This window comes from Monodon monoceros, unplaced genomic scaffold (assembly GCF_005190385.1).
Source record: "Monodon monoceros isolate NGI ecotype Baffin Bay Population unplaced genomic scaffold, NGI_Narwhal_1 Super_Scaffold_8, whole genome shotgun sequence".
Taxonomy (NCBI): Eukaryota; Metazoa; Chordata; class Mammalia; order Artiodactyla; family Monodontidae; genus Monodon; species Monodon monoceros.
The window spans coordinates 14724683-14736933 of NW_021703785.1; the positions used below are offsets into that span (position 1 = coordinate 14724683).

General features: G+C 44.3%; 1 protein-coding gene across 5 annotated transcripts in view; it reads left to right on the forward strand.

Moving 5' to 3' along the window:
- Positions 1-12251, forward strand: part of ABCC4 (ATP binding cassette subfamily C member 4) — a 223712-nt gene that overhangs the window by 99142 nt on the left and 112319 nt on the right. For all 5 annotated transcript variants that reach the window (XM_029209923.1, XM_029209924.1, XM_029209927.1 and 2 more), the window contains exons 14-18: positions 4456-4552; positions 7591-7800; positions 9157-9297; positions 10119-10156; positions 10550-10644. In XM_029209923.1, the coding sequence (XP_029065756.1) occupies positions 4456-4552; positions 7591-7800; positions 9157-9297; positions 10119-10156; positions 10550-10644 (581 nt within the window). The remainder of the gene's footprint in view (positions 1-4455; positions 4553-7590; positions 7801-9156; positions 9298-10118; positions 10157-10549; positions 10645-12251) is intronic.

Sequence of the window (12251 nt, forward strand, 5' to 3'; positions counted from 1 at the left end):
TAAGAAATAACAGAAATTTATCTCTCACAATTCTGGAAGCTGGGAAAGCCCAAGGTCAAGGCACTGTCAGATTTGGTGTCTGGTGAGGGCCCGATTCCTGTGTCTTCACATGGCAGAAGGGGTGAGGGAGCCGTTTGGGTTCCTTATATAGGGACACTGATCCCATTCATGCAGGCTCTGCCCTCGTGACCTAATCACCTCCCTACGGCCCCATATCCAGTACCTTCACTATGGGGATTAGGTTTCAGCGTATGAATTTTGAGGAAAAAAACAGTCTGCAGCAGCCTGTTACATGGTGAAGGCTGGAAGGTCAAGATCAAGGTGTGGGCAGGTTTGGTTGCTGCGGAAACCTCTCTTCCTGACTTCCGATGGCATCCTCCTCGCCGTGTCCTCTCGCTGTGTCCGCACGTGGTCTGTTCTCTGTCCATGTGCCCTGCTCTTAGGTATTGGGCTCCTCTGTTTCTTTCTTTCTTTTTTTTTTTTTTTTTTTGGCGGTACGCGGGCCTCTCACTGCTGTGGCCTCTCCTGTTGCGGAGCGCAGGCTCACCAGCCGTGGCTCACGGACCCAGCCGCTCCACGGCATGTGGGATCTTCCCGGACCGGGGCACGAACCCGTGTCCCCTGCATTAGCAGGTGGACTCCCAACCACTGCACCACAAGGGAAGCCCGGGCTCCTCTGTTTCTGAGGACACTAGTCAGATTGGATTAGGCCCAGCGTAATTAAGGGTAACAATGATTTCTTTAAAGGCCCTGTCACCAGATACTAAGGTACTGGCGAATAATGTGTCAACATGAATTTTTTGGGGGAAAAACTTCATTCACAGCAAGTCCTAAGTAGCGTAGTAAAGAGGCTTTCGCAGAGTCAGCAGTGTGAGAGAGAGACGGGTGAGGCAGCCTTGAGCTCTGGGTACTGGGAGCTGAGATTCCACATCCACGAAGCAGGGGTCATGGGCGGGTTCCACCAAAGTCTGTATGTAACTTGTGCTTAGTTTTGGGCTGGTGAAAGAGCTCTGGAGATACGACAGTGTGAATGTACTGAATGCTACTGAGCTGTATGCTTAAAAATAGCTGAAATGGTAAATTTTACGTTATGTATATTTTACCACAATAAAAAAAAGTGCCCAAGTTAGCACTGAATCTTTCAGAACACGAGAGCAGGGCAGCCGACACGTGGCATGGCCTCCAGCTCTCTGATCTGACCCCTTTTTCCCACCCTCTTCTGATGGTGACTTGATGAGTTTTCCCTTAGAGAAGTGCCTTGTGGCTTGTCATGGGTTCAGTGAAAGGGCGCTAGTGCCGTGACAGAGGTTCCCCACCCCCATCCTCCTGGCATCACGGGCAGTTCAGCTTCCCTGTTCCCAGGGTGCTTATTACCACAGAAGTTCTCCCAAGTTCTTCTAACAGAGGCAGTATTTATAGCTGTTGGGTTTAATGACCTTGGATGTACACTTGATAGAAGCAAGCTTGTTCAGACTGTTGTTTGCTAATCAGAACCACATTCTCTGGGGAAACTTAGGGCAGGGAGCACGAATGCAATTTAGGAAATCACTCAGCAGCAACTGGAGAATGTTCTCAACGAGTTAGAAAATTGGATGGAACAGGATGCTCTGAAAGATGGTGGTCGTGTCAAAGCTTAGTAATGGGGAGTGTTTTGTATTAAAAGTGAACGAAGCGCACTTCTACTTGCCATTAACAGTTTCCCTTAGTCATGAATCTATAGCCAAGGTTATTAAGGTTTGTGAATTTTCCAACTATACGTTGTAAACCTTAAGTGGCTTCTCTCATCTACAGAAGGTTAGAGCCTTAGGTGAACTGATGCAGTCTCACCTGTGTCCAGCTGTGGATCCCATTTCGGTTCAGAGAGCCCCACGTCGCCAGACCCCCCGGCTCCTGCGTCACCAGCTCTTCGGGCCTGTCCTGGTCAGATGCCCACACTGCTGTCCACACGGTTCGCCCTTTCTGCTCCAGCCCCTCACAGACCCCCCTCATGTTCAGGCTGCAGATCCAGGTCCTCAGACGGAGAACGAGCTCCTTTGCCATCTGCCCCCAGCAGCCTTTCCAGCTGGCCCTCACACCCACTCGGCCTTCCAGCCGTGCCGGCTTTGTGACGGGCCCTTTCTCACACCTGTCTGTCTGTAGATACTGCTCCCTCTGTGCCAGAGCCCCTGCCTTTCCCTCCTGTTCCTTCAGGGGGAGGCTGTGCCCTTCTGTCTTCCACAGCCCTCGGTGGGTTGCACTTGACCATTCATCAGTCCTCCCCACCCCGCTATAAGCTGTGAATTCATGAAGGTTCCTTAGCCTAGCATGTTCTGTCCCAGTATCCTTGGACCCGCTGTACCTTTTTCCAGGATGTTTTCCCCCAGATAGTCTCAGGGCTCTCCCGTGTCACCCCCATCCAAGGCAGTAGCCCCCCTTGCTTTTCCTTCAGAGCACACATCACGGTCCGACAGTGCATTTTCTATACTTGTTCAGTGTGTCCCTCTGTTCACGGTGCGGAGTAGCGTCTGCTTTCTTCACCTGTGGATGTATGCTCGACAATTATGACTGTGTCTGGTATCTCACCAAAGCCTGTCGAATGAATGAATGAATGTAGTTAGGTGCTCTTTTTCATTCTTATTTGATTCACTCTGCTATGGGATGTACCCCCTGTTAACACAGCCCTTATATAGGAATATATATAGTATTATAGGATTAACACAGCCCTTATATAGGAATAATGCTTAAAGAACTCATCCCTGAATCAATTATTTTTGTATGGTATGTCTTGGAAATCTTTACTCTTAAAAACTTGGAAGATAGATTATTTTCCTAGAGATTTGGATTAAAAGTCTTAATTAGGAATAAATTTGTAGCCATCAACTGATCACTTTATTGTAATTATTTATATTACCTTTTCTGTGATGGAATTACAGGAAGAAAACATTCTAAAACTTTTGGGTAGCTCTGTCTTGGACATGGCAGCCCATTAGATTTGATTAACATCTGCCTTCAGTGGCTATTGACAGATAATTTTGAATTTAGGAGAAACAATTCCATGAAAAGCTTTAGTGCTAAGTCTGAAAAGGTGTTTACTTGGTCAAGAAATTTAGTACAAAATCTGAACTAAGACATGTCAAAAGGTAAAAATAAGTCCGTTTCGATATAATGGAGCGATGGTGTATGTGTCTACGTCCTGAGCTCTCGCTTCTGATCACAGACCCAGTGTCCAGCGTGTCCCCTTAGGACTTTTCTGTCCTGAGTCCAGAGCACATGACCGCTCGTGGGCTAGGAGGAGTGCGGGCGGGGCTGACGTGGACTGAGCGGATTGGTGGTTTGATTTCTCAGAACATGTGGGTGAGTTGTCATTGGCCTTGTTTTGAGGTGAAGACACTGAGGTTTAGTAGCTTGTCCGACGCTGTCGGGCTCGTGAGAGGGATTGAGCTGCAGTCTGCTGCCTCCAGACTCTGCACCTGGCTCACTCAGCAGGCTGAGCTGTGGCCCAGGTCCCTGAGATTTGCTCTGCGAGGGTCTCAGGCACCCAGAGTACACGCCTGGAGCCCTGCCTGTGGTCACCAGGGCCCTGGATCCGGCTACTAGCTTCCCCAGAGGGGTTGTAGACCCCTCTGGGATGAGCCTGGGGCTGAGTCCCTAGGGGTCTGCATTTAAAATGTGGAGTAGTTTGAGGGGTTACTGTAAAAAAAAAAACAACACTGAAGTTTGAATACTTGAGGGGGTTTTGGCTAAGAGAATTGGCCTTGGTTGAGCCACTGGATGACTTCCACTGTGATGTGGACCATTTGGACTCTCATCTTTCATTTTCACATTCAGAAAGTTTTCAGTGCAAATGAAATAAGATTTACTTCCTGGATGAGACTGGGAGTGTTGTAGAGACTGATCAAGGCCATGATGGCATTTGTTTTCAATCTAATGTTATTTGGGAAGAAATGTCTACAAAATGCAATCTGGCTAAGGTTACTGAGACGGTATGACTTTTTTAGGGGGGTTAATATGTACATCATAAACAATCACCTAGGAAACTGTCTACGAAAAATGTGTACATTTTTATATGACATAGATCACTCTTCTCCCATTCTCAGCATAGGTATAAAATAATTAGTATTTTAATTCAGTCAACTTTTGGAATCTCAGTTTTGCTCCATTGTTTTTCACTGTGAACTATGTAAATAATTGTTAAGATCAGTTTTAGGAAAAACAACTTAGCAGTTGGTGCATCTTTCACTGGACTGCTTTTTAGCATTTTTTAGTGGAGCTAGATTCAAACTTGCTGCTGATTTGGGGACCTAGTTGAATTGATTGATTTATATTTGTATTTAATTTGTATTCATACTGGTATTTGAAGTAGAGAACTTTGACTGCTCTCTTGTCTTTTTCTCATTATGTTTTCAAATTCTCTGTTTCCAATTTGGAGCACCTCCACTAATGTGCTTTTGCATGCTGTACCTTTTGCATTTGTAGGTGTATTTGTCAAGCCTTGTATCAGAAGATCACAATCCTAGTGACACATCAGTTGCAGTACCTAAAAGCTGCAAGTCAGATTCTGATATTGAAAGATGTAAGTAATTTCTAAAGGTCTGTGGAAATTGCCAGCACTTAGTTGTGTTGAAGGCCAGCCCTCCCTGCAGGTCGCTCTCCTTGGATTCTTCGTAAACGCCCTTTTCTGCCTCAGTTTTATGCCCCCCTTTTCTCAGAGCTGGTATCCATGGCTTTGAGGATGGATCCAAAGCCCTGAGAAGTATCCCTGTTGCACTCTAGGCCACAGAAGCCCTAAACTGTGTACAAGTGCTACTGCGGAGCTGCTGAGCTAGCAGTGTTGTTGTGAACATTGTTAAGGATAACGATGCTGTTTGAGTTAGAGCTTTTTATTTTCCCCTTCCACAACCTAAATCAAAGCGTATCATTTGGGAATTAGAGATACTGAGACATGTTTTTATCCACCTGTTTGTTATACAGTTTGCCTAAAGAGCACCTTTCATTAATCCTAAAATGGGTAACCGAGCACCCCCAGTTAGAGATGCCCACTCTGCTGGTTTACCCAGTTGCTTTGTCTCAGTGCTCAGATCTTTTTATGTGTCTGATACGTGTGAGATCGTGTGCGGCAGGAGGACAAAGCCCTGCCTTCCCAGGGCTCCCATTCTTATGGGGACAGATGTGATGAAAGAGGGGGTGGGGCTGATATCCTGGCTTCCTCCCTGAGGAGCTGGTGCCTCTCCGGCCTGAGGGACACTAAGGTGCGGGCCATCCAGGCACCTGGGGGTGGGGGGCCCTAAGGAAGGAGCTGAGCTGGCAGGTTGGAGGAATGGCAGGAAGGCCAGCGTGTCTGAGGAGAGGGAGCGGGGGGCCGTGGAGGGCGCTGGTCTCTGAGCAGTGGGCGGCGGGCCAGGAAGTGGGATGGAAGCCACCGGACGGTCCAGAGCAGGGGAGTGATGTGGTCTGAGGTGGGATTTAAAAGATTCCTCCAATGTTCGCTGGACGGGCCACAGCAGAAACAGAAGTCTTGGTATTGTTGAGAAGATTCTAGAGCTGCCATAACAAAGTACTGAAGACTAGGTGGCTTAAAACAACAGAAATGTATCTTCTCACTGTTCTGTAGGCTGCAAGTCCCAAATCAAGGTGCTGGCAGGGCCGTGCGCTCCCTGAAGGCTCTAGGGGAGAATCCTCCCTTCCAGCTTCTGGGGTTCACCGGCCTTCGTTGTGGTTCCTTGGCTTACAGCTGCAGGACTGTAGTCTCTCTCTCTGATGTCACATGGCCATTGTCCTCGTGTCTGTCTTAGGCTCTTCTCTTCTCATAAGGACATCAGTTGTATTGGATTTAAGGCATCCCTACTCCAGTATGATGCCGTCTTTCCTTCATTACGTGTGCAAAGAAGCTGTATCCAAATAAGGTCATGTTCAGAGGTGTCATGTTTAAGGCTTGAACATATCTTTTTTGGGGGGCCACCATTCATTGAATGCACAACAACTCACGTGTTTGGGGGTTGAGTAGAGATTATTGAGAATTTTGCCGAGTTAGTGGTGGTTTTATGCTTCACTCCTTGTTTGCCTGTGTTCCTCAGCACTTCCATCGTGAACCCTTGTCTGTCCCAATAGGCCCTCGCTTATGAAATGAATTTCTGCCATAAGAAAGAGTATTAAAATGCAGATCCTCTATTCCTCCCTGAATCGGGGGCTCAGATTCTTCCAACTTGAGGATAATGAATTTCATATGCAGAGACATGATGCTAGTGTGGTAAAGCTCCAGCATTAGCAGTGTTATGAGCACAGAATCGGTGATTGTCAGTAACCTGGATGACCAGAATAACCAGTGTGTGGATGTTTCAGGGCCCCCTTATTGCTTGCTCTGAGGAGGCCACCCTCAGCTTTAGTACTGCCAGAACAAGCAGTTATCCGCTGGTGAGCACCCTTGGGTGAGTTGGGGTCCATCCTTACTGTTTGTCTGGTCCCTCTCTCACAGTAGTGAGGGGGGTGACTGCCTCCCCGTCCCTTCAGAATTATCAACGTTTGGCTGCAGAGTAAAATTGCTTTCTATGTACCACTAGTCATTTCCCTGTGCATCTTACAGATAACTAAGTAGAAAGTTGTAATTTCCTTAAAGAAGGTGTATGCATTTTGCTTCCCAAGTGAAGCAAGACACAATATATCCTGAATAATTTTCTAGTTCTGCAGTGTCAGGTGGTACCCAAAGGCTTCACTGGGTTTCTCCCGGTGGCCCGCCTCAGGGGATAGGGTGAGAGGGGTATCAGCTGGGGTCCTGGCCCACCTTCTTCTTGCCTTCACCAGAGCTGCCCTCCTTTGTTTAGTTTTGCATCCTGGGATTTTCCATATTTTGTTTGCAACTGAATGAATCAGCTGTGTCTTTTTTTGTATGGTGAAAAAATATAGAAATCTTCTGCACATTACTTTATATAACTTTGTAAGTGAGGGAGACTGTGCAATGATGTGTCACATGTGTTAAAAGAAAATTATTAGACTGGCTGTAGTTGAAGCAGTTGCCTGATTTGGGGAAGACTGGCTGCTTGTGATTGGTTGTTCATTCCTAAGTTCTTTCTCAGACTAAAGTGCATTGGTTCTGGCTGAAGTTTTCGCTTGTGGCGTGGGGTACCAAGGCATTAGAGCCATCCCAGTCTTAGGGCCTCCTTGTTTAGCTACTTTATCAGGTGGAATATTGAATTTTCTAACTTCTGCGTTTGTGGGGAGGTTGTAGAGACCATGAAGACGCCGCGACGCCCCTCATGGGTTCTGTCAATTCCCATGTTGTCTAAACAGACTATATTGATACTCCCACCAACATCTGTGCTTTTTGCTTCCCTGAAAATGCCCATGATAGTTACGTCAGTGGTCTGCATTTTAAATTCATGATCACACATTTCTTTCATATCCCCCAGTACCTAACGCAGGGTGTGGCAGACAACAGAATGCTCAGTTCAGTTGAACTGAACTGGATTTGTTAACCAGAATTTCAGATCTAAGGATCATTTTTTTTAACAAAAATCATACTTTAAGATTAATTTACTTCTCTTGATCAGTATTTACATTATATTAGTATTATCAAATGCAAATGCATTCCTTTCAAATTCTTTATTGTTCTTTTAGGGAGAAATGGTGCAAAAGGGGACGTACACTGAGTTCCTGAAATCTGGGATAGATTTTGGTTCCATTTTAAAGAAGGAGAATGAGGAGACTGAGCCATCTACAGTTCCAGGATCTCCAGCTCTGAGGAATCGCACCTTTTCCGAGTCCTCGGTTTGGTCTCAACAGTCTTCCAGACCCTCGTTGAAAGATGCCGCTCCGGAGGACCAAGATGTGAGTTTGTCATCCTGCAAATGCCCTGGTCTGTCTGCTCTCGGTGGACTCGTGGACCGTCAGTCTGCTCCGCTCGTGACATCTTCGTTTGTCCCAGAGTAGATCCTAAGTTGCCTAGGCCTTATTCCGTGGAATTGGTAGAATTAAAAGAGCATGCAGGGAGCAAGCCTGATTAGGGTTCTTCTTTGGGTGTAGGGTCGAGAATCTTATGGACTCCAGTAGTGGGTCTACTGCTATGAATTCCAGGATGCATGTGATATTGACGTTAGAACTCTTCATGTTACCATAGTTAAAATCGTACTTGCTCTGGTAGACCCTGGCTTCCCTTGTTCATCCAGAGGCTTAATTTGAAGAACCCCTCATACCCAGCCTGCTATGACTTACATTAAATCAGCTACTTTTCCTACATGTTGGAACGTTCTGGCAGTGCAGGTGACTGATGGTGGTATTTTTCCCCATTGTCAGATGGCCTGTGATAGGCCAAAGGTAGCATGTCCAAAGGACCTGACACATAGTAGACACTTTGGAGTTAGTTCTTGTCTGTCTTTCTTATCTTTCAAGACCGAGAACCACACCTTATCCACCTTGCATTTCCAGTGGCCAGCATAGAGCCCAGGACATCCATAGCCCATGTGACTCTATAATGTATTCTAAGTCCTCCAGACAGAAATGCAGAAATGCGCTAGCTCTCCCTTAGAAACATGCACAGGTGTTCCTCGATATCCAATCCCTCACCATCCAAACCCGGGAGCCTGGATGATTCTGATAAGTATTCAGATTAGTCGCTCACATTCCAAAGTCAGGAATCCCTCTCTGAAATTCAGGAACCAAACAGATTTGGATCATATGCTGTTCCCCTGCTATCCAAACTCACATGTCTCCAGCTCACAGTGTGAACTCAGTTTACTCTATTTAACTAATATTTTGAACCCACACTTCGTTTTATGTTTCTATAATTGAGTGACACCAATAAACTAGAGGGGTACTTTAGCTACGTAACATTTTGTATAATTATTTTGGGAAAAGCTTCTGCATTTATAGTTTAATCAGTTATGTTGTAAGGGGCTATCAATCATGGTGTTCCAATTTAAGCAAAGGTCCCCAAGAACACTGTGCAAATGGCATTCCTTATCTCTAATAGATTCCGAGAAGTAGCATGGTTGGGTAAATGCATACATGGTTTGGCTAGATACTTCCGCACCTCTCTCTGTAGGAGGTGGACCATCTTGCACACTCCTATCAGCATATAAGTTGTGTCTCTTTCCCCACAGCTTTGCAGTGGAGGTCACTGTTGAATTCTAAAAATTTTAGGGTTCATTATTTATATTTTTGTCTCTCACTGCCTTTCCTTTCCAGACTGAGAATATACAGGTTACACTATCTGAGGAGAGTCGTTTGGAAGGAAAAGTTGGTTTTAAGGCCTACAAAAATTACTTCACAGCCGGTGCTCACTGGCTTATCATCCTTTTCCTTATTCCGGTAAACATCGCAGCTCAGGTAAGTAAGGACATTTATTTTGATTTGTGCCCTAAGGTTGACACTTATAATACTCTTTATACTGTATTATTTATTTTACTGTATTACTATTTTTAATATGTGTATTAAGGGATTTATTTCAGAAAACTGACTCCATGAGATTGTGGGATCTAGCTGGGTGAAATCTGAAATCAGAAAGGCAGGTGTGCGGGCTGGAACCCCAGGCAGGAGCTGACCCTGCAGTTTTGAGGCAGAATTTCTTCCTTCTCCAGGAAGCATCAGGTATTGCTCTTAAGGCCTTCGTCTGACTGGAGAAGGCCCATTCACACTGTTCAGGGCAATGTTCTTTACTTAAGTTCTGACGATAGATGTGAACCACATCTACAAAATACCTTAACAGCAATATCTAGATGAGCGTTTCATTGAGTCACTGGAGACTGGGCTAGCCAAGCTGACCCAGAAAACTGACCATCACAGTACCTGTCAAGCTTTTTTCCTTTGAAAAATCCTGACATTTATACAATTATTAACTGTATTTTGCAGTCCACTAGGATTTGCACTGAAAAGCGTTAATATGTGCGGAGCAAAATAAGTGAGACTTACTGGGTGTTGTGTGTCCGTGACAGAGAGATTCTAGGAAAAATATGAAGTCTTTGAAAGATTTTAAAATGTATTATGCCCTTCCCTGACCTGTGGTCATCTGGGATGTGGGGCTTGCCCCTGACCTGAGCTGAAAGGACCGTCTCCGTTCTCTGGAGCCTTTCCATCACCCATTCTAGTGAGTGGGGTTTTGAGGGGGTCAGTAATGTCAGTGTTTGAGTGATTGTTGTTTCCTGCTCCAGGTTGCCTACGTCCTTCAGGATTGGTGGCTTTCATACTGGTGAGTGATTCCTGGTCTGACCCAAAGCGCTAAAAAATCGACACGAATTCTCAGTTTCCCACACAGTCATGGGGGCGGGGGGATGGGGCTTGTTTAGCCTCCTCTTCTGATCCGCACATAGTTTCCCTGAAGAAAAGTTAAAGTTCCTGCTGGTGGGTGCGACCCTCCCGTGGTCTCTCCTGATGTCTGACCCTTAGCGGGTTCCTTACAGACAATTTTGAGAACTGTAAGTCATGATTCAAATTGAATTTTTATAAGGTAGACAGACACAGGGCCTTGTGAGCTGGGAACCATTTTCCAGCATAAAACATGACCCCTAAATCGAGGTTAATTTTTTTTTGTATTTACCTAATTCCATCTGTTGCATAATGTTTTTTCTTCCCTGTTCCGTAGGGCGAACGAACAGAGTGCCCTGAATGTCACTGTTAATGGACAAGGAAATGTAACTGAAAAACTCGATTTATACCGGTACTTAGGAATTTACTCAGGTAAAATTGAATCATCTGGTCTATTATACGAGAGTCTGAGGTGCTTACTATGAGCCTGTGTGAGCAACTAGGGCTTCCAGGAGTAATTCAGTAATGTCTTAACAGATTAAGAGTCTGAGTCGCATTTATTCTGTGAATTAATTAGAATAATTATTTTTAAACTCTACTAGAAGAGAGAGGTTGAATGAAAACTCTTAATTTGCTCTGTACTGGATTTTGGAAGTTAAACCAGGATTGCACATTCAGAAAACCAGCCACTGGAAATATGTGGCTATTGTCTATTCTAATAGGTTGCTTTAGCTAAATCTTATATCATTATATGGATGGGCAAGAGGATTAGAAACGGATCCCCACCCTGTGGTTCGGATTGTTCCAATTCTTTCTGAATAAACCTTGGCTTTTATGGACCTTGGATGAAATCCCCTGGCAGCAAGGGCCCCCAAATAAAAGCATTATTCCCTTGTAGGTATGCAAAACTCCCCTTCGCCACATTGCTCATCTCTTGGGCTTCACTAATTACTTAAGAGAGAAGCTAAGCAGGGAGAAATCCAGTGTCTGGGAATTAGGATTCCGAGTCTTTCTCACCTTGAGATCACAATGTTATCGCGTCCGCAACTGTGCGATTAATTTAACTTCTGGCTTGCCAGGCTAATATTAACATGGCTGTCTGTTTTCACAAGAGTGCCTAGAATATATGTAGCTTTTAAAAGGAAATCCTCATCTAAAATTTTAAATATTCCCACAGGAAATACTCACGCAAGCCTTCTGCAAAGATAGAGTGAGTTATCTTTGTAAGAACATACTCACTGAAATTTTGTGTGTATTTCGTTGATCTCTTGCTAAGAAATCTAAGTCCATTAGCTGTTTACCTTCTCAATTGGTGGACTATGAGGGCTTAAAGGAAGAAGGAAGGGATTTTGTTATACATTCATGTAGGATGGTGGGCTAAGGAAAGTGCCTATTGATGGAATCCAGGAATTTGAGCGGTTTTCAGGGTTTCAATAAGTGTTGTGTCATCTAAAGGGAAAAAAGTACTTGATGGAATATTTATTACAGAAGTTATTCTATTTAGCATTGTGAGTTCAAAAGATCTTAGGGGAGGGTATTATAATTTTTATGTGCATAGTAAGTACTCATATCACTAACAAAACGGAATTTAAATGATTATTTATAATTTGTATTTTTCTTACAATTCAGTTAGTTAGAATTAGATTTTCTGCTTGAAAATTAATGTGGCATTGTCATATTCTTTAAAGCTACTTGGGCTTTGTCTACAAGGAAATGGTAGTAAATCATTTCTCCTGTTACCTGTTAATTCACATGCTGTTACCAAAGCATATCACAATATTAGATTGAGACATGTTGTAATTAGTAAGATTTCAAATGCGAAGAAGGGACCATCAACTACTTTTTAAAATTATCTTTCTTCTGAGCTTTTAGTAGAATGTATAATTGAATTAGGAAATCCTTGAATGAAATTTTATTTTACACTTGATGTTTTTCCCCATGAGATTTCTGTTTAATGAGAGGAATACCATGATTTTTATATTCTTCTTTTTAAATGTACCTTGTGAATGCATTAAACTCTTTCAGAATCCAGATGCTTA